The sequence below is a fragment of the Seriola aureovittata genome, chromosome 1 (genome assembly GCF_021018895.1).
Source record: "Seriola aureovittata isolate HTS-2021-v1 ecotype China chromosome 1, ASM2101889v1, whole genome shotgun sequence".
NCBI lineage: Eukaryota > Metazoa > Chordata > Actinopteri > Carangiformes > Carangidae > Seriola > Seriola aureovittata.
The window spans coordinates 20,832,816-20,856,626 of NC_079364.1; the positions used below are offsets into that span (position 1 = coordinate 20,832,816).

The following is a 23,811-nucleotide window of genomic DNA, read 5'->3' on the forward strand; positions in this document are numbered from 1 at the left end:
AATTCTAAGACTAACACACCCATGGGCACTCAAATGGGTGTAAGTGTATTTGGTGTTTAAACAACATGGGTGCTGTATTGGTCTGAGTATAGCAAAGACACTTGCGTTTCTCTTTGTGTCACTTTACACCAGTGTAAAATAAGGCTCTATGTTTTTATTGCTTGGTGCTGCTCTAAAGGAAATGTTCCCACCTTGGAGACAACAAAATGTGTGAAAAATCAGAGAACCAAGACATATTTCAAAACTGGAAGCCTGGTTTTAATTGATATTGCTCTACTGTAATAATCCTGAAAGGCATAGTCTGGAGTAACACATGTAATGTTTCAACCCATAGTAGTTTAAGTTACAGAATCATAGGTCTCTCTTTTTGCATTGAACAATATATACAATGTGAAATAAATACATTTACACGAATGGACATTATTGTTGGAGCACACTTGTATGATACACGTCACAAAAATATACAGGTAATTGTTTATCTTTTTTTTATTTTTTTTTATTTACTGATGTGAAGCACATCTAAAATCTACGGACATGTTTTTAATAACACTACAGGGTCTTCTCTCATCCACAACTCTTTTCCACTACTCAATGGTCTGTTTTATCCTTAGATATCCTTTTTATCCAAACGTGTCAACTTTCTCTCTCCCTAAAATATTTTTCTTCATATTTGCAAATTCAGACTGCAGGGTTAGCTGCAGAACAAGTGGCAGTTACATTTGGGGATTAAATACAACTAAATGACTAAACACCGTAGAGTTGTAGATAGACACAGTTTGGCCTTAGCAGTTTTCAGGGGCAGCCATGGAAGATGGACAATCCTGCTTTATCGCTATATGGCTAAAAACTCGTCCCCTAACCCTAACCCTGTTCTAAGTATTTGCAGCTAATGGATCTAAGTTCCAGATGAGGGCGATAACACAGTGCCCAAAGTGCAACCAGGTCAAACTCTTTCTATCAATGGCTCTGCAAAAACCCACACAGTCCTTCCACTGCTCCTCATAGAAAATACCAGTTTGGTTTGTTGTTATTTTTATGGTTTTAACACTAACAGCAGAATAATTTCAATAGATACATCAGCATTTGGATCTTTAACCCAACACAAACAAGTGCAACTCTTGCCTCATCATTGTACAGTCATCAAAATATTGCTTATCAACAAGGAAAAAAAAAAGAGGAAAATCATCTCCCCCTGCACATCTAAATAATATCTTGGCTATAAGCAGCAAGTTATGTCAAAACCTCTGAAAGAAACACACAGTCTCCCTTCTGATTTTAGCTGGTAGATCTTTTTCTTTTTTTAGTCATCTGAAATAACTGCATTCCTGCTGATATTCAGCGTTCAAATGGCAGCATTTTGGCAGGACCCAACCTGCAAAACTTTATTCGATTGACACTGATAAAAATTTGATTCACAGTTAATTTTGAAAAGATATCAATATTTCCTAATATCAGAAATGTAGCTTCTTTACGTTTTAAAACCAAATCCAGCTCATCCTTAATCACTTCAGGGAGATTTGTAATATCTTTCATTGTATTGAATTGTTCAGGAGTGCACAGGATTGGTTTGACAACTGACAAATAAATAAAAACAGTAACAGAAGGAAACAATAGTAAGACAAGAGCACCTTTCTTCCATAAACTGTATGTAGATTAATGTACAGTTGATGGTAAGAAATACCATCTTTCTGACAATGAGACAGTGTTTTAAGTTACAATCAAAATATGAAATTCAACTCTGTCATCAGGGACTTCGCCTACAAATATCTTGTGTGCAGATGTGAAATCTGTTCTCTGCATATTTCCTCTCTAAAAACATTATATGTTCATGTTTTAGGCCTTTGAATTTATGCTATTTGTAGTGCAGAATATGAATCTATACACTTGTATCAAGAGGTACAATGAGTATAATAACTTGTTTATTAAAGGTTGTTGGAAATTTGAGTTTAAATCTGGATTTTGTGGTTTAATTCCAGTAGAGTGCAGAAACATGTCCCCACAGTGTAATGAATCTATTGTGAAGAGAAACAGCAAGGGCAAATTAAACATGTCAAGCTTTTTCTTTAACATTGCAACCCAAACCAAAGCTTGTTCTGTCCTTCAGCTGACAGAGTCACATTTTAAAGCAAGATATAGACCTGGAAATAAGCTGAAAAGTAGGAAACAATGGAAATATTTTCGGGAAAAAAAAGTTTATCATCTTCGTATTTTCTCCTTTTGCCTGCTGAAACAGTAAAGATAATGGTTGAGACGAGCTGTATGGAAGGCAGTTATGTACAGCGAGTTTATCAAAAAAGAGTCACCTACAGTTCTGTATTACTCAAATGTCCTTTTCATTTCATCTTTATTTAAACCTAAAGATATACAGTATATTGTTTTACTCTACAGGAAAGTTACACAAATGATCCCTTTTTAAATATTCGTAAGGTGTTTCCTCATTTAGATACTAAATATTTAATAATTTATGTATAGTTTGGTGAAGATGAATAGTGTAATTTGATCCTGGTGGTCTAGTTAAGTTTCTAGAAGAAAAGCCTTATATCTGGTTCGGTTCATTGTGAGAGAATCCGGTACCCAGACCCCCAGCGGACTGATCCGACTGACAGACAACATTGCCTCTAGTCTACTCTGTGTTGTCTAAAGAAGAAGCACACGGCACAAGAACGGGAATCACCACAAGAAAAAGCACACAGCATCGCCGTAGAGGACTCAACAGAGGAGGAAGGGATCAAACAGAAAGAGGACTTTAAAACAAAAACAGATAAAACAAAAAAGAAACAAAAAAAGAAACCAAAAAAAATAAACAAGTTTTTTTTCTCAATAGAAAAAACAGCAAACATGAAACACACATCGAGGCTGAACTACATTTTTTTTCTTTTTTTCTCAATTTTGTTTCCAATAAAATGTCTTATGTTAGAATTATAATCTGTATAATTTACAATATACAATGTTTAAGAAGGCTGAGAAAATACCCCTTACTAATAATGCTGATGTTTGATACAGAGCGTGTGATGTTAGAGATCAACTACACTTAAACTGCAGCACTTCTCAGCTGTGATAAGTTGCCATTTAATATTAGATTACACCATCATCTAAATGACATGTTTTGGCATTCTTATTCAGCTTTAGAAATTACATAAATAATGATATAACAAAAGCTGACTGTCTTCAACTGTTAAAGCTGTGATCAGTCTACCATATGCATTCTTGCTATAACAATGAAACCAATGCTTCTTTACTTGACTATAAATGTATGACAATTTGCGGTTAGCTTTCGCTTTTCATTTCCTGTTATTAGACATTTGAATTTGACAGACAACAGTTTTGTTGATGTCTGTTATAATATTTTCTCCATTTTGAGTCAGTTTCGCTGAAATAATCAGTCATGTTTTAAAATTTTTTTTTTTGCTAGCTCTCATTTGTTTACTTTAAACAGAGGCTATCGAGCTAATTTAAATTGTGATGAATTTCCTAATGCAATTTAGTCTGTAGGCCTCTTTTTATGAATTATATTTGTTGAGATAGTTTTTGGTACAAGATTAATGATGTTTACCATGACAACACCTTATTTTCTCTGTAACTTTAAAACAAAATGTCAAACAACAAAGTTGAATAGCAAGCTAACAAGAAACTGTCAGTGTCATGTCTTTTTTTAATTATTCATTTATTTTTTTAAAATTTGGATAATGTTTGGTTTTTGCTAGCACTATTTCCCTCAGTACAAATCTAGATTTTGTCTGGTTATTCTGATGGTCCCCACACTCGGTCACACGACTAAAAAATGAAAATGGACAAAAATTGTGTATTACTAAACCGTTGACTTTGAATAGCTGTTTTGTTTTAATCAGATTAAACATGACAGCAAAAAGTGCCTTGTCACAAAAAAGGTGCAAACATCAGAACCATGTGATAACTGCAAACTGGGTGTTGTATATTTTAGTTTTTAGCTGCTTATTTGACCTCTTTAATCCTCGTACTGACCATTATTCACACAGCATTAATGTGACAGCAGCATTAAAATCTCATACTGACATTCCTGGTCCATATTTGTTCCTGCCTAACTGTTATTAACAAAGGAAATATTGACTGTTATCTAATAGCTTATGGCAAGTTACACAGAGAGAAAGAGAAGCTACAAACTCTCCTCAAATCCCCATCCTCTCTCTCCCAAATTTAAGACTGGCACGTTATGTTAATATTGCAGACTTAGTCCATATGCACAAACCCCTCCTTTAAAAACCACTATTGCTCAGAGTTTCTAAGATAAACGCTGATTTGTTAATACATTATTACTTGTTATATTTATATATATATGATAATTGCTGACAGTGGTCAAGCTGAAAAAAGGAAAGACATATTGATTGATTCAATTTTAAGAAGACAATATCAATAACAAAAACAAAGCCGTGGTATATGTCATATACAGGATGACAATTATTTACAATCCTAATATTGGTATCATCGCTAAGATTATTTTCAAGATATAAATTAAGAAAAAAAATAAGGAGTTTGAAAGCAACAATAGTTATTTTTCAGTCAGTTTTGTCAGCACACCTTTCCTTCTGGTTTGTATTGCGTTGAGTGACTGAAGCTCCCTCATCACTCGCTGAATGAATCACAAAAATATCTCTCTACTGACAAAAGAGATGAGCTGGAAGTTGTGAATGCAAAAGAGCAAGGAGAGGAAGTGACATTTTTAAGTTTTTGGAGTTTGGGTAATAAGCATGGGCTGGACTATTCTTAATGGCACTATTCTCATTGACAGAATGAAATCTCTACTAACTGGTATGTGGAGAGCCGCAAACCTGGGCCACTGAGCAGCTGAAAATGTCCCAAACAGATGTCCAAACACAAGAGGAGTGTTTGACAGAATATATAGCATCACAGAGCATGTGAACTGAGCCTACATCTACCACTTAGCCACGCAGGAATCCATTCTTGTATAGAGTATAGATCAAGTCTTGTTCTGTTATTTGTAAGTAATATTTTTACTGATAAACTCTATCAGTTAATCATTCCTCAAGTGGTTAGAATATTTGAAACCATTTTCAGCCATGTGTACAAATGCTGATACTGTGGTAATACTGACAGGTTTGGGAGGCCAGGGTCCCTGGTCCTCAACAAATACAACAAATGGTAAAGTTGTAGTTGAAGTAAGGGATTCATGGGAAATCAGGAACTGAATTTAGGGAGAACCAGAGAGTGTTTACAGCTATGGTTTACAATCCTGATCCTTGAAAGTCTGCTGGTTTTATTTTAACCACAACAATTTTAAATAACTGGTGGGGCAGAAAACCAGCAGTGCTCTTAAGCCCAGGACTGAAATCCACTGGTAGATCAATCCAGAAACAATTTGGGGTTATGACAATAAAGTTTGCTGGCATCCTCTGAATGGATGAGCTCCATTCTTTGGCAGGGCAAATCTCCTCTTCTTTTCTTTCTGTCCATCCATCCAAATTTCATTGTACACATAATTTGACAACAAACGTTAATAACGTTAATACTTTCGTGTTCATTTTTTTCCCACTCGTTTTCTTCTTGAACACTTAAAAAACTCTGTTGGGGGAAATAGGGAGGGGAAAAGGAGACACGATTGCAGTCTTAGAGTCTCAGAACTAAAATGAAGAGTTTTCAGTTTCTTTTAAATGTGTCCTCATTTAAGTGTTTGTCATTAATAACATCTTAATTGTTATTAAATGCATAAGTGACTGTTTTGCCAACATCAGTGTTCGGAGTCACCGTGGAAACTGTTATGTGATTGTTCATAGTTTTAAAAGGAAATATCATCTTCCCTTGGTAATAGGGGGCCATGTCAGTCCATCAGCATTGTCCCCAAAACAGAAGGTCAAGTGAGCGCCCTTTTCTCAAAGACGGTGAAGTTTTAGGGGTTCAGGTAAGAGGTTTAGATTACTTGTTTATTCAAAGGGGGATGCGTCAGCAGACATACTTCAGGAACATATTTCTGTGAGGGTGTGCGTGTGGGTAAGAGTGTGTGCGTGTAAAAGAGCAAGAGGTCATTCAAAGTTGCTGTGTTGAATTTGAGGTGAAGCTCAGGTGGTTCAGACTGGTGTCTGGCTGTCCTCCATCTACTCTCCTGTCCTCAGACCTTGGCTTCCAGCAGCTCCAGGAAGAGTTTGTGCATTGGGACTTTTCCATCCTGCTTGATGCTGTAGAAGTGCTGCACAGCCTTGGTGGAGGTCTGGCGGAGCAGGGGGAGGGTCATGAGCAGCTTGCCCGCCCGGCGGGGATCCTCCTGGTGCTGGGAAGCCTCATAGTCCTGCAGGGCCTCATGGAGCACATCCTGGAGCTTCTGCACTGCATCCACATCTTCAATGTGCATGGAGTCTGAAGAAAGAGGGCAGAAAAGAAATAAAACAACAAATAAACAAATAATAAAAAGAACACATACATACACAATCATTGTAGAATATATTTCAACACACTTCTGTATGACAATGATGTTTTATTGATTAAATCTGGCCCCTTACTCAGTGGCCCTCATTCAGCCCAGCATAGTATTTGAAGATATGATTATGTTGTGTAATGTAATTGCATAGCTTTGTATCTTAGTTCTGACATATCAAATAAAAACTTTAAAAAACTTGTGTTTTGCAGTGTAGAGTCCCACAACTCTCAAATTATGTTTACACTATGCGTCTTTGTCAGTGCCTGTGCCCCCTCTGTCTGCTGTGTTATTGCCCAGTGCCACAAAAGGGAGAGGTGCTAAAGACTCAATCCAAAATCCAAACATGAACAAAGGGTGCTACAGGAAACTATAGCTCAGGGTTTGAAATTCTATGCAACTGATTTAAGGAGTAATAATACTGTGTGTTAAAAAAGTGCAAAAATGCTTACTACTTAAATACTTGCATTTGATTATGAATAAAATAAAAACATCAGTGTTTAATCTGCAGACTGAGGAGAATGATTGTTAATCATTACCCTAGAACTACAGTTATCAATGTAGTACTTTGTAAACTCCCTTTCAAAATGCCTGCATGCATTTTTAAATTTAAAACCAACAATTTATAGCTGAAACTATCTAGGAATGGGGCTTTAAATTCAGGAGCTGCTCTGTTGTCTGTCTTTAAAGTGTGGATCTGTGGGTGTGATGAATGGATGGACAAAGCAAAGAGACGAGTAGGCGGAGAAAAAAGAAATAAACTTGTAGAATGATGGAGAGATTCAGGAACACCTGAGAGTCTGCGTATGTGTGTGTGTGTGTGTGTGTGTGTGTGTGTGTGTGTGTGTGTGTGTGCGTGCGCACAACAAACATCTGTAATCTCTCTTTGAGCTGGATGTAAGGTGTGTTTCAACATTTCTGGCTGTAAAGGCTGAGAATGTCCCTCAGTAATAATGCTCCATATTGCCCCTTAGGGAGGCAAAGTCTTAATGTGAGCTGGCCTTTAGCTCCCAACCTCCGATCAATGTCTCCGATCAATGACTACATGCATGTTAAATAATAATCACAAGACAACTATTGATAGGCACCCGGCAGCCCCCCCCCCCCGACCAAGACACCCCTGCATGAACATACACACACACACACACACACACACACAAAATTGCTACAGCTTTTCATATATAGACACACACATACATGTGCACACAAAGAATGATAACACAATCTAATGCAGGCACTTGATATAAATGAACTGCATGAGGTTATCAGAAAATATCATATGTGTGGGTATACTGGTAATTGGGAGAATATATAACATGTAAGTGGTGCACAAACTCTGGTTGGCTGTTTATTTGATAGGAACATGTCAGAGTGATAATGTGTATGTGTGTGTCTTTGTGTGTTTATTGAAAGTAACTTGTGGATTCAATGCATATGTTTTATATCTGAACCCATGTTGTTAAGCTTTTGCATTGTTTGTCTGTTAGAGCAACTCTGGCCTATGTCTTATTCAAACATATTCTCACACCATCCACATGCACAGGAGTTGAACACAAGCACAAAAAAACAGACACCAACCGTGGTATAAAAAGTATGGATGCACACAAGCCTATATTTAATGACAAGTGACAAATAAAAAATATACTGTGCAGACAAAATAAATTTCACATAAAATGTGTTAACACGGCACCTACACATAAATGTGCACACTTACACACACAAACACAATCAAATACACAGGGTTGGATCTATAGAGTGTAATGCATGTATCAGTATGCAGGACCAGACAGTGGGCTGGATTCTATAGGGATCAATAAAAAACCCAGCTTCCATCGGTTTTCTACTTTTTCCTGGTTTAAATAAGAGTGGGTGATCCACTTGTCTGGGTTCTTTCATACTTAGCTGTATGATGGTATTTTGCTTAGCATTATTAATGATGAAGGAGGGGAAAATATATCCTTAAAAGTTAATGAGATTAATTTAAGTTCATATTCACATTTTTGTGTATATACAGAACATACAATATAATCTACAAACAGTTTAAACTACTGTTTTCAGATCTCGTTTTTTGGTCAGTATAATTAATTTTTTGAAAATGTTTTTTTTGTTGCTTTTCAGTTGTTTTAGGCCAAATATTTAGCAACCTCTTATACAGCATTGCTTGTTAAATGAACATAATGAGCATAAATAAGCATAATACAAAGTAAAGCAGCAAACATAAAAAAGCAGGACAAGCACGTAATGCACATGTACAAAATCTACTATTGAATAAGCATTGTTAGTAACAATGAAAAAACAATCCCCTTCTACTCTTTATTCTTCCATTTATAATAAGTGGTTTCCTGAAGCACAGTCTATAATTACCATAATTTAAACTGAAGTTTAATGAGTTTCAAATAGTTTTTGATTAATATTGTGTGTTTAAGCTGGTAGGCACGGCTGCTGCCTGTGCTGTGACCTGCAGTACACTGACAAGTAAAACAGCAGACGTTAATGAGCACAAGCACATGAAGCTGTTAAAACACACGTTAACATGGAACTCACAATGCACACACATACATACATGAATGCACACACGCATGCACGCACACACCTGCACACAAGCACACGTGCACGCACATGTGCACGCACACACACACACACACAAACAAATGCACACGTATGCACACACACGTACGCACACACACGCGCGCACACACACACCCACCCACACACACACACACACAACACACACACACACACACACACACACACACGTGCCTCCTGTTTCCCATGGCTAGTTTAGCTGCCTTTACATGTGGGGCACGTTTGCTAACATTTCTTAAGGCTTGGCTTCATTAATGCAGACGATTAGCATCCTGTGAATTAATTAGTGTCAGTGCCCTTCAAAATGCTAATGCTAGCATTCTGTTGTCTTGAAGAGCAGTTACAGGGTCTGGCCAGTGATGCAAAGTTCTTATTTGGGTGTCAGCTGTTTCCATTTCAATCAGTTAAAAGAATGACTATTTCACATGTGAGTTTTCTCAACACTGGGGGAAGCTTTAGTGGAGAGATTACTGTTGAGATTTATCTGGATATTTCTTTTTTTAGTTTATTCATTGGGTGTGGTTAACTGGCAAAGGTGTTTCAGCTTCAGAGAGAGTTTAGCAATGTGTTATTTCCACCTTCAGAATAAAACTGGACATGCAGACTGCCAGTTGGTCAGCTATCTCTCCAGTGTTTCATCTGCCTTCAGCCTGACAGCATCAATATCTATTCCTTATTCAAAATGAAAGTGCAGTATTGATACCTCACAATATACTGTGTAACCAGATTTTTTAGGTAAAGCTCAGATAGGTAAATGTTGGTGGACAAAGCTCTGGAAACAACCGTTTGATAAAATGCAATCCAAATCAAACCTACTATCCACCTACTCGAAAAAACTACGATAGATGGCTCTATAGCTCACACAATTAGTTCAATAATCATTGATTATTTGATCTACAAAAAATTAATTGGCATCCATTTTGATAATTTTGACAATGTTAGTAAATAATTTTAAGTTAATTTAAGTTCAAGCAAAAATGCTTTTTTTTTTTTAATTCTCTGCTCTGCTTTGCAGTTGTTTTGGATCACATTGGACTATACAAGTGTTTCTAATAAATCTGTCAGCTTGTGTCTTTCTTTGTAATTTTTAATTTAATCTAATTTTTAAAGAACCATACAATAGAACTAGTTACAATTATCAGCAACATTTTGTCATTGATTATTCTGAATCTTTTAACATTGTACTGCATAACTATTCAGTTTTGAAATCATCAATGTGTACACCAGACTAGCCCTCTGACCCCGGCTGGGACACTGTTGGGCCTAAAGGCAACAAGGTCCATGTAATGCCAAATAATTCATCATAATCATCATCATGATCATCAATACTGTTGTCCCAGCCAGCAGTTCCAGCCAGTTTTCTCAGCTTTCAGTCAGCAGCATTCATACACCAACAGACACACCTACACACATGCACACACACATGTTCAGAGCCAAGAGATTGATTGTCACACATAGCCCACAGGAAAACAATATGTCAATATTTTCTGCATGTGCATGACAGTAGATACTGTATGTGTGTGAGCAAACATCTCTCTGTGGTTCACATTTAAGTACACACTAATGTAAGCATGTGTTTATGCATATGTCAGAGAGATGAAACTTTGGCATATTTGTGGGCATGTGTGTCTGTGTGTGTGTGTGTGTGAAAGTGTTGGTGTGTGTGTGTCCATGTGCGTGTGTGTTGATGATGGCAGAATCTGAACAAAAGGCTGCCTCCCTCCCTATTCAAAGCTCTCCCATTGCATTCTCCCATTTAAACACATTGTATTGACAGCTCCCCCCTTGTAATTAAAGAGTACTGAAGAGCTGGCCTGCTTCCAAGACAAAGTTCAAAAGACGGGTCATGGGAGGGAGAGGGCGTGTGTGTGTGTGTGTGTGTGTGTGTGTGTGTGTGTGTGTGTGTGTGTGTGTGTGTGTGTGTGTGTGTGTGTGCGTGTGTCAGTCAGCTGTCGATGCAGCTGGACACATCAGAGAGGGGGCTTTATCGACGGACTTTGGGTTCTAATGATTTCACCTTATTTAACAGGCATCTGAAGAGACGACTATGCTAATTGTAAAAGGGATCGTCACTTTGTTTGGGGGTGGGCTTCAGGTTGAAGATGTGCGTGTGTTTGTGTGGTAGGTCTGTGTGTTTATGCATGTGTAACCTGTACTGATTGTAGGTATGTGTATGACTATTAAGAGCATGATAATACAACAGTGTGTGGCTTTAACAGAAAGTAGAAGGTTTGACAACTGCAGCTATTGTAAAAGAAAAAAAAAACGTGTGTGTGTGAAAGTATGTGTCGTGTGTGTTTGGATGCATTATTGAAATCAGTCCTTTGATGATTCAGTTTAAATGAGTCCCATAGGACTGGAGATTTCTCGGATTAACTCTTTCTACATCAGCCCCAGTCTTGTGCTCAAGAGCTAAAAACACACAGACAACAACAAAAGAATTTCAAACCTGAGTTAGCCAAAGCAATGGCCTTGAGAGTGACAAACTCCTCCTTCTCTAGCTTCATAGATTTGTATTTCTTGACCAGCTGAAGGATGGCGTTGTTCAGGTCCAGAAGTCCAGCTAGCTTTGACTGGTCCTCGTCCATTATGTAGTCCTCAGCATACACCAACTAAAGAGAAACACAGAGAAGTGGAGAGGTTGCAAATTAACGTGTGCTATGTGTTTATAAATATATAGATTTCATAAGAGCAAGAGACAAACATGATGCCAAAGACACTAACCTTGTCCTCAAAGGACAGTGAGCGATACACAACACGCAGGATCAAGATCTCCATCCATGCACTCTGCAGTAGACTCATCTGGTCTGCCAAAGACAGCGTGGAGAAACCTGGAGAATATGGAAACAAAGAAAAGCAAGAGAAATTTTTTATTTGAAATTTTAGCTCCAAAATACTTCAGAGTTAAGCAGTCTGACTTTTACTATGTCACACTGTGTGTGTGTTCTTTTAGTAGTTTGGGAATGATAAATATCATTGTAGTGATACTGTTTCCATTTCACAGTAATGCTGGTAAAGTAAATGAAAAGGCATTTAAAAGTGAAACTAACAAAGAGTAAAGGGAATGAAAAAGAATAGAGCCTATTTTGAAGCTAGTGAGAGGGTCAAGATCGGCCCTTCTCCCTTCCCTCCCTGCCCACCCTCCATCCATCCAGCTGACCAGAGTCCTCCTCCACCTCCTCTTCCTCTCTCCCCTGTGCCCAGGGCTGTTCTCTGGGGAAAGGCAGGCCTTATCTCGCCCTGACACAACCTCCATGGATCAATGCTAGCAATCGCTGCTGCACTGCTCAAACACACACATACACACACACACTAATTGCTGCTATGGCCTCAAAACTACTGCTTTCTCCGATGTCAATCCATGTCTTTCTATTTGCCTACGTCTATATCTGTCTGTCTCTCCAATTGCAATCCATGCCTTTTTATCTGTCAGTGTCTGTTTACGACTGACCATCTGTGTGTCTGATTCTGGCTTCACCTCTTTCCCCCAACCATCTTGATACATCTGTCTGCATGTCCTGCTTGAGTCTCCCTGTGCACATTTTTTCTGCCTTTTGATTGTTTGATCTGTTTTTATTTTTCCTTGTACTTTCACTTTCTCTGGCGCTTTTTTCTACAATCATTTTTTTCTTGCAATGTTCACATCTTCATTTCATATCTTTACGTTCTTGCTTAAGTTCACCAGTCACTTGCTTGTTGTCTGTCTGTCTCTCTTTCTGTCCGTCTCTTTAATGGAACACCTGCCCACTCACACCTTTCCTCACAGCTGTCCTCTCCTCACACACCTGTCCATTCACACCTGCCTGTCTGCCTAAGTGTGTGTGTGCGAGCTTTCATAGGAAAGGCAAAGACAGTGGCCCATGTGAGCACACCTGTCAGACCTCGCTGCAGCCCTCCATTGTGTTTTTGTGTGTGTGTGTTTGAGTGGAGCATCCTGCCAGGAGAAGCGGGCAGATGAGAAGGAGGATATTTCTTCAACAACATCTGCTGCGGTGTGTCTCCTCTTGAGATGGTATGTGTGTGATAGCGTGTGTGTTGGTGTGTTTGTGTGTGTGCATGTGCATTAGGGGCTCTTATCTCACAGTGTGTTGATGGGTAATGGCAGGCGTCTCATTATGTCCAGGTTGCAGGCTATTGTTGTTTGTAATGTGCTCTAATTCATTCTATCTGCAACTGTTAACATCTCCAACAAACACACTGACACACATATACAGTATATAAACATTGCTCTGCATGCACACACGCACACACAGTATCATATAGGAACATACTGGAATGAATCCAAATGCGTATGATTGATACATGCACGCACAGACAGACAGACAGACAGACAGACAGACACACACACACATACCATACATACACATACACACACACACACACACACACACACACACACACACACACACACACACACACACACACAGTGAAGGGAGAAGTATCGTTGCCAACTGGCAGTGTCTTCTTCTACTTAATGAAATCATCAGAAGGGATTAGAGGTGAATTTCTTAAGGGGGTCTTCATTCACACACACCCACCCACACACACACATCTCATTCACAGAGGCAGATGTCTTTGGGGTGGGGTGTGGGGGGGGTGCCTTAGGACTTAGGGCAGGGGAAATGAGTGCTGGCATTGCTAAAATTAACACACATACTCACACTTATTGAATCTGTTCAAACCCCAGGGTCAAGTGAACAGAAGAAGACGAGTGAGAGGTTAATATCATTTAATGGTGTCACTGGTTGTGTGTTTTAACTTGTCTCTGTGTTTTTGGTGCTCTGGCATTGGGAGCAGTGCAGAGGGTTCAATCAATCCTTGCACATCTCTCTGTCAGAATTTGATCTGGGGGCAGTGGGTGCACGCATGATGAGTACACATTAGGTAAAAAAAAAAAAGAAAAAGAAGTGCATCAAAAACATGTCTGCATCACCAGTTGTTCGTTAATAATAGGCTTTGGACATACCTGTCATCAACTAACATCTCCCTCTTAATTACACATAAAATGCACACGTATACCAACACACACACTAGGAAACACCAATAATTAAAACCCCTGTGATTAATTTATTGAGCTGAAAGTGCACCTTCTTATTGAGGTACATCAATGATTTTTATCAGGATGTGGTCTGTGTGTGTGTAGCTGTGTGGTGTGTGCTTTTCTAAATATGTGTATGCTTATATTGTGTATTTGAACACAATGTACATAATTGCACTGAGAATGGCTTCTTGTTTCATCAGCATGTTTGTATTCTTTGTGTATGCTTACATTCCCATACATATGTTTCTGCGAGTCTCTGCATTTGCGTCTCTATCCGTGTGTGTTTCGGTATGTTTGTGTATGTGTGTGTATGTGTGCCTGCCTGACCCCCTCCCCTCCCCACCAGCCTGTCTGCGCCGTTCAGCCATCCAATGCCTCTTATCTGTCTGATTAATAGGCGGCCGGCTTCAGGACAAATTAATTAACAGATAACGCCATCTCTCCCTTCTTCCCTTCCTCCATTCCTCCCCTCCTTCTCATGAAGCGATCGATACAGCAGAAGAAAAGAAACATCAATGGGAATTTAGTGCTGATGATGGAGAGAGAGAGGTATTGATGGGGAGAGAGAGAGCATGAGGAAGAGTGAGATGCAGGAGAGAAGAAAGTAAAGGGAGGAGAGTTGTTAGAAGGAGAGATGGTGGTGGTGGTGGGAGGGGTGGAGACCTTTCTTTCATACCTGTGATTTCACTTGACAAAAGAAGGTTCCTTATTTGGCTCTAATTACATTTCCTTTCTGCCCATTGTTGATAAGGCATCTCATACTATGTGTGGAAGCATGTGTGTGTTTGTGTTTGTGTTTGTGTGGATGTTTTACACCTGGTGTGCTGTTTGCTGTGGTGATGGTGGGCTGAAATGAATGTATAGTAATGTACAACGAAAATGAAATTCAAAGCTTAAACATATTAACATAAACTGTAAAGAACATGACCTGCAAGTGAAGCCATATGTTCCTTAGAAACACACTGGACATATGCTTATGTCTTTATAATGAGGTATATTACTATACTATGTATTCTGAGCATATGTTTTCCAAAAGTGCAAATAAGAAGTCTATTCACAGCCTACATGAAATGTCCAAACCCAAATACTATCCAACTTAATTCAAACATGGCTATTGTGTGAGTTCCAATAACACAGAGGATTTACAGTCTCTTGTCATACATCTACCTCTCCTCCTCTGCGACTTACTTTCCTCTAATTTGACAGTATGAACCTGCAACCCTGTCTCCTAAAAACAACCTTTATACCAGAGACAAAACATTTTAATGAACAAATCTACAAAGAAGCTAACTGTTCATAAACCAAAGAGATCTGTAAGTTCACTGCTATATTTCATTGTTTTTTCCTACAATATCTGCTTGTGGCAACTAAAGGATGATCAGTGTTTGTATGTTTTGTTTAGGTAACTCAAAGCACAAGTTAAATCAGGACACAAACCCAAACACCCTCTGGTGTCAAAGTTTTGGACTTTGTATTCCCACCATTCACCCCACCCACCTTCCTGCATGTTTTCTGCAGTATTAGGACATAAAACCTCCTGTACTGGACCCGTTGCCAGTGAAAATAATCCAGGAAACAATTGTGAGTCCTACTAATCATATCTGGCAAAAACATTTAGTGGTATCCTAAAATATTAGGATGCTCCATTGTGTCTATGCACGTATAGATAAAGATAGTGTGTGTGTGTAGGTATGTGTGTGTTTGCATGTGCCATACATTGGTCTGACAGAAAGAGGCTGCAGTGCAGTCATGCAGACTTAACCTCTGCTGCTTGCTCTCGCGCTCTCTTTCTTTTCTCTCTTCCCTTTGCTCTATCAGATACACGCATAAAGACAAACACACACACAAACACACGTCGATTCCCCAGCCACCCTGCGGCCTGTTTGTCTGCCAAATGAGTCCTGACTGCACGTTTACACCCGAGACCGCACAACAGTCTGGTGCACACACACACACACGCACACACACATGATAGCCCTCTCTCACACCCCAGTTGCTACACAGACCCACACGAACACACATGTCCAAGAGGCCTATATTTGTTTTCTTGTGGTTACAGGGCAAATGGGAACCAGTAAGAACCAATTGTGATGCTTATGAGTACCTGTGCCCTTGTGTGTGTACAGTTTGTGGCATTTGTGAGGCTATTTTTATGTGAATGTGAATGTGAGTCTGTGTGTTTGTATTATAATGCCTGTGTATGTCTGCAATAACTGATGCATCAAAGACAGGTGCAAAAACTGGTTGCAATGCTGATCTGGTCCAGTTATTAACACATGGCTTGTCTTCACATGCTGTCACTGTAGTAAAAAAGTTGACTTATATATAGTATTTGTGTGTTAGCTTAGAGCACCTTGAAAGCTTATTTAAAAAAAGGAGACTGCAAGTATAGTTTAGGAGGTGAAAGTAAATCTAGTCTTTAATGATTACAAGATATTAACGTCTGAGTCGAATGCACACTGAACTGAAGTAATTCACTATGATTTGATTTTGGAAGTCTCTCTGACAATATTTTCTTACTCAAAACATTGAAACAAACAAATGTCTTGGCTTCCTCAGCCTTTTCTTCACACAAAAATATCTTTCTCATGACCACTTTAAGTTTATTCCTTAATGGGTTTCGTTTCAGGATAGCTACAGTAGCCCTTGTTGTATATCTGAATGCAAAAGCCATTTTGTAAACAAAAGACATTGAATTCTAAACGAATAATGTTCATTTTTCACTGGCAACAGCATTTTGATTGTTGTAATAGCTCAATATATATATTTTTGATTGGAATTGAACTCAAAAACACAAGGAGAGTGTGTTCAGACAAGAGAGTGTGTGTGTACATGGCCACGGTGCGGCCAGCAGTGAAATGGTTCAACTTAATGTTGATGGACTACATATGATCTGAATGAGCCAGCTACAAATTTAACCTGCAGTGTGAGAGATTGGGAAGTCTTTGCATAATGTGAACTGAAACACCACTTCAACAAACATACAAAAATTCTTCCTCTCATAATTTAGTCCGCAGATTAGACAGTCCTATTTGTTCATGGCCTAACAACACATTCAGCCGGAAACTTCTCTGTCTGTCTCAACGATTTACCAGCAAAGATTCACACACTTATCAAGAGTTATCAGTCTTGAAGTTGTAAGAATAAGTTTCGCACTTTGTCATAGAAATGTCACACATTCACACACTCTGGACACCTGCATTTTGTTATTATGCGGAGCACATGCTTTGTTTTGTTTTTTACCAAACTGGTTTTGGTGCAGTGACAGTGAGAATCACAGGTGATTAATTTAATAAACAATTGAAATGAACATTTGTTTAGCCTGCATATCTGTTTCAGTGACAGTTATATTAATCACTCATAACGTAGTAAATTAAAATAATAGTACTGGCAGCTTAGCTCACTACACTTTTCAAGTAGCTTGCCCAAAACTGATAATACTATTTCAGACAATGTAGTGTCCCAACAGCACTTCAACAGTGTAATAAATGTGTAATAGACACTTACCATTAGAAAATTGTTTGTTTTGACAGACCAACTCTTTTTAATAGGAGGTATTTAAAAGAGGTCATGAGAACTGTGATGTGAACTGTTTTATGATTGTCTAGTTGCTCATCATAGGTGAGAGGAGAATAGTGGATTGTCTGTGTGCAGCATGTAGACGTATTGTGTTCTGCAGGGGACAGATTTAAGTCTACTGACCCACTGAGATAGAGATTGCATTAGAACACGTGAAGTTTCCAACAGTTACCAGCACATCGCTGCCCTGCATGTGTGTGTGTGTGTGTGTGTTTGTCTGATTGTTCTGTATGCACACTGTGTTACGTGGCTCCAGTACTCTCTCTCTCATACCACTTTCTGTACATGTTTGTGTTAAAATTTGTGTTAGTGTGCACATTGTTGCATGCTGTTCAACGTGAGTGCTCCCTTGTGATGCTTTGTGAGTGTGTGTTTGTGTGTGTGTGTCTGCACATCTCAAACTGTTTTGCACCATACGGCCAGACGCCGGCCCAAATGAACACGGACCTCCTGTGATGGCTTTGGCCAAGCTGAAACAACACACACAAGAAAAAACGCACACGACAAGCACACTGGCAAATGTGCTCTCTCGCTCACTCTCTCTCTCTCTCTCTCTCTGTCTCTCTCTCTCTCTCACACACACACACACACACACACACACACACACACACACACACACACCAGCTGACCCAATTACACAGAGATGCGCAACGAGATGGAAACAAATCTACCCAGAGAACCAGCTAATTTAGGAGGGCTTACAGAAACACACAGGACACACACACACACACACACACACACACACACACACACACACACACACACGTGTGTAGTCACTTAGATTATGAAAAACATTGTACATGATACTATATGAAAGTGCAAATCACATTTTGAGTTTCATCATTTGCTGACATTTCTTTCAAAGCACACAATGTGTGTGTGTGAAGAGATGAACAGAACAGAGCAGATTCACTCTATTTCTATCCTTCCTTTTGCGTCACTCCTCATCGCTGCAAATGTGTCCACATGCAAATTTGTGTACTTATGAGGCAAATGTTTTTAGTCATATTCTTTGTGTGTCAAGGTCAAGTTGAAATATTTTCTATAGGTCAAGAAAAGTGAGAGTGGAATCCCCAAGTCAAACTACTTTGCTGTATAGCGCTGTGGCCTTACCAATTTCTATTGTCGTTGTTGTTTTTTTATTTTAAACAGTCTTATTGAATACTGGCTTTGGAGAAGGTTAATCTGAGAAAAATAACTGCTTGGTTGACTCCACGGTATCTGCATTTTAGTCACTCTAAATGAATAATAGACAATAACTGACACATTTTTACAAATATCAATTTGATTTTGTACCTGATCTGTCAGATTTCCAATACACATATTCACATGTCATCACCTTCACCTTCACCCCCTCTCATATTGTTGGCTAAAATATCTTTTTTCCTGTTTCTTTCTCCTTCCACCCTCCCCCTCTCTCCCCCACCACATCCCCCCGTTTTCTCTGTGCGGCCTCGGGGAGAGTAGAGCAGTCATAGGGTTGCGGTAGCCTCTAATCAGTGTGAACAGCCAGCTAATTACCAAACCCTCAGCCCTGGCTGACTGTTAATTGCATACATTAGACACCATCAGCAGCACTGCAAGATTAACACTTAAAATCTTCCCATTGCTGTAGTGGAGATGAGTACTCTGTGAGGGAGTGTGCACGTGTGTCAGTGTGTGTGTAAAAGAGAGAGACAGAGGTGGAGGATTGTGTGCTGTAGTGTCTGTGTGTATGTGTGTGGTGTGTGCTGCCTCTGTGGTTGTGGGTGCTAATATTTAACACTTAATTAGACCCAAAATGGAGACGCGGCAACACAGAGATGGCTGTCGAGTGTTAATAGCTGTTGCTGTGGCTGGGTTGCTTGGGTGGGGGCCGCCGGTCGTCGAGGGCAACCCCAAGTCTCCGTGGAGACGACAGATGGAGTGACATTAAGAGCATTGCAGTGCAGCTACTTCAAATAATAAAATATCAATATTTACATTTTAATTACCCACTTCTAGCTCCACCAGGGCCGTGTCAAGGAGCGTGTGGGTGAGAATGTGTTGGTGTGTGCGTGGATATGTGCCACTGCCAGCTCCACTGGGGCCATATCGTCTTGACTCTATATAGAGTGAAGAGTACTGTTGAAGTGACAATGGTCCACTCTGGTTGAGAATTTCTTGGTGAAATAAACATTGTGTACAACTAATGTCTCAGCTGTTTTCCAACATTATTTTTCTTACTTTCTTTTTTTTTTTTTTACTTTGTCTTTCACACAATTCATCCATCTTCCTCTCATCCTCTACCTCTGCAATATGCCCTTTCCTCCTACAATACAATGCTGATGCAGGCAGGAATGACCACTCTGTGTGTGTGAGCAAATCTGTCAGGGGAATTAACCATGTGTTCACACAACTGAGAAGCTTATACACACCAACTCTGTCTGTCTCTCTCTGACACACACACACACACACACACACACACACACACACACACACACACACACACACACACACACACACACACTGCTGACAGACACTTTTGAAGACAAAAAAACCTACTAAGAGTTGACAACTGTAATAAGAGACAAAGAATAAAGTGAACACAATGTAAATACTTCATGACAAAAATGTCTCAGTCTTCCAGTTTAAAGGGATATCAGACTATAGGTAGAAGGCAGCTGGACTTGCTGTTTTATTTTGAAGATGTTTTGACGCTTCCCCAAGCACCTCATCAGGTGCAACACAACACAGTGATTGGACTTCATGTCCAACCCATGTCTTTACAAAGTCCATGAAACACACAAAGACTCCCTCTAAGGCCTATTATCAGCTGCATCCACTTAGTGACAATATTGCCAAGTATGTAATGACAATTTTAGCTTTGTCAGTTGGCAAAGGAGAGCTCTTAGCTCCTGCTGGAGAATACTGCCCAGTCAGTGGTTCCTCTCTCTCTCTCTCTCTCTCTCTCTCTCTCTCTATCTATCTAGTCTGTGATTAATTCATTTTCCCAGTTTGTACAATTAACTAGGTTGTGACAGTCTATTGATCTCTTGGTGGATTACCTTTTCTGAAAAATATCTCCTACAACATATTCTCCTGAAATGACAAAATCCATAGGGCTGTACTGCTATCTAAACCACTGAGCAGAGGACATTTTTTATTTTCATGTATGATTACTTCACATTCGTTGTTGTTATTTTATGCTGCCAGAAACACTGTAAACTATACATATAGTATATATAAGTAAAAATACAAAGTTCAAAAGAAAGAAATTGTGGAATGAGCATGAGACCAATTCTTTTTTTGTAAAGCATCATTGATGTGTGAATAGCGACTTGCTGTTTGTGGCTTTCAGACAAAACCCAATGGTCCCTGTCCAGGCCCGGTGTCTGAATATGAGATTATGAGTCTGTGTTGATTCTATCTTTCTAATCCTCTGTTGCTTTTCATAGAGAGAGGACTGCAGAAACTCCACAGGGATTAATTTACCATTCACAGATTAGAGATATGGTCTCCAATATCATCATCCAGGACAAGTATCAAGAGGAAGGGCTCGACAGTCAGAGCAATAAGGAGAAAGAGAATAGAGAGAATGAGAGAGAGAGAGAGAGAGAGAGAGAGAGAGAGAGACATACGCAGACTGAAAGAAAGACAGAGATGAAAACAAATGGACACAGAGAGACAGTCCTCTCTCCTACAGCATCATGCCTTAATGTCCTAGCTCGAAGACAAGAACATTAGACCTCATTCCACCTCCTCATCTGGGCCTGGAAAAAGCCTGGGCTGAAAATCTTAATTAATTGTCCAATAGTGCTGCGGGGTCATTATGCATTGCAATAAAGAAGCGTGTAATTATGAGATTTAACAGCCATTACCAAGGCCAGGAACTCATATGTCATCATCAGCAACCAAGCCAATGGTTTGGTACAGCTATGTGTGTGGTTTGATGGACAGCATGCACACACACCAAATACACACACTCGCATGTGTACATATTGTAATGTCGGTATACAGTGATTAGATACAGTATATAAGACAGAAATGTGTCTACTCTCACACTAGCAAACAAACATTAGTAGGTATATACATGTGCACAATTTAAAGAAAGCACACATTCAAAAACACACACACACACTCACACACATACCCATCAGTATGACCCAGACAATAAGGCAGCCAGCTGTGATAGCAGCCCGCAGATGAAACATCCCATCAAGATTAAATAGACACAGAAATACACACATTATTACTGCTGCGTGTGTTTTTTGAGTGTGTATGTGAATGCACAGTGAAACCACAGACCATGGCCCTTCGCCACATAGCAGGTGGCAAGTGACACACTTGTACAAGGATGAAGTGCTGTGTACAAACACATGCACGATGTACATTATTGAAAATGTGCTCAAACAGTCCCACAACCAAAGAAACAGTAAGTCAGAAAGAAAACACATAAAATTAACAGTGAATTTGATAATGAGAAAGTGAAAAGACAAAAATGAAAAGTGTGACATTCCACATGGAGTAACATAAGCAGTAACACAGTACGTCAAACAGTCTACTGTAATACATAATATAAATGTAATATATATATATATATATATATATATGTTTATACATACATACACACACACACACGCACACACACACACACACACACACACACACATATATATATTTATATAGGAGTATGTATATATGATTGGCCTTTGTGTGTGTGTGTGTTGTGTGCACAGGCCATAAGTCCTCCCCAGCTGGTGACAGGCACGCTCCAATCCTATTTTCCCACCTGCTTATTCCCTGATGGAAGGGATGAATCCTCAGGACTGTTATTTAAGAACGATGGATGGAGGATGGAAGAGAGGGAGAGGGAGAGGAAGGAGAAAGAGGAAGAGGGAACAGGAGGGCAGAATGAGCATCAGCCACGAAGCAGAAGGGAGAGAGGGAGTAAAAACAAAGAGAGAGCGAGGAATAAACAAAAAGCGAAGGGAAGAAAGATGAGAGAAAGGGGCAAGGATGTGAGGAACAACAACAGGGGTGAGAGAAGGAGGGGAAAGAAGAAGGTAAGGAACAATGTTAGGAGAAGGAACTGAAGGGCTGAATAAGAAAAGGAGAATAGATGTAAATAAAGGAGAGAAAAGAGAAGATACAGACAGAAACCGAGAGGAAAGATAGATACATAAAAAAAAGTGAGTACGGGGAAAGGGAGAGAGAGAGAAAGAGAGAGGGAAAGAGAAAGAGAGAGAATAACTATTTCATGCCTGTCTGTGAACTTTGCATGAACCGACAAAAATAATGTGATGCCATGACAAGCCTGTCCCTCCTTCCACTAGATTTGCTGCATGCATAGGTGTGTGATATGTGTGTGTGAATCCCTGTATGTGTGTGAACTCTTTATATTGGTTTTGGTGTGTGTGTGTGTGTGTGTGTGTGTGTGTGTGTGTGTGTGTATGTGTGTATGTGTGTGTACGTGTGAGTACATGTGCGCTCCAACAGATAGAATAGGATGATGATGATTTGAAATGGAGTTTGGCCTGTGCGTAATTATGATCATCTATCTTTATGCCCCGCCAGCATATCATATCATATCATATCATATCATATCACATCACATCATCTCTCTCTCTCTCAGGCACACACACACACACACACACACACACACACACACACACACACAGACACGCACACGCACTCGCACTCGCACACACACACACAAACACAAACACAAACAAAAGCAAATTGAAAGTAGTAAAAGCTGACTGTTTGCTAGTGATGACTTAGATGATGATGGGCTCAGATGGTGCGCTGATTTATTTGTTACTGCTCATCTGATGTCACATTATAAAACCGTGCATGTCTTGTGTATGTGTGCACATCTGTCCACGTTCACTGTGTGTTAGTGCTTCTTTAGAAGTGCGTGCATGTGTGTTTAGAAGTGTACATTGTGTGTTCATGGATGTGTGTATGATGTACTATATGTGTTTGTGTATGCAGACTAATGTGCATGCCTATGTATGCGGCTTCTCTCTGGTGTGTGTTTTGTGTGTGTGTGTATCTGTGACAGACATTATTTGATGCAGATTAGACAGTGTACTCAGATTGCAGGCTGTGTCTCAAAGGCTGATAGACAAATTTGATTTGCTAATGTAATCACACTAATAAGAAAAACAGCAATGGGTTGCTGAGTGTAAATCTCATGACTTCAATATTTGTGTTTTTTTCTCACTTTTACTTGAAATGA

The 23,811-nt window shown here is 39.4% G+C and overlaps 1 protein-coding gene across 5 annotated transcripts in view; it reads right to left on the bottom strand.

The window, feature by feature from the left end:
- Positions 1 to 236: 236 nt before the first annotated feature.
- esrrga (estrogen-related receptor gamma a) overlaps positions 237 to 23,811 on the bottom strand; it is a 145,244-nt gene continuing 121,669 nt past the window's right edge. For all 5 annotated transcript variants that reach the window (XM_056373859.1, XM_056373848.1, XM_056373839.1 and 2 more), the window contains 3 exons: positions 11,714 to 11,820; positions 11,439 to 11,601; positions 237 to 6,345 (listed from right to left, as the gene is read on the bottom strand). In XM_056373859.1, the coding sequence (XP_056229834.1) occupies positions 6,101 to 6,345; positions 11,439 to 11,601; positions 11,714 to 11,820 (515 nt within the window). In that variant the 3' untranslated portion in view covers positions 237 to 6,100. The remainder of the gene's footprint in view (positions 6,346 to 11,438; positions 11,602 to 11,713; positions 11,821 to 23,811) is intronic.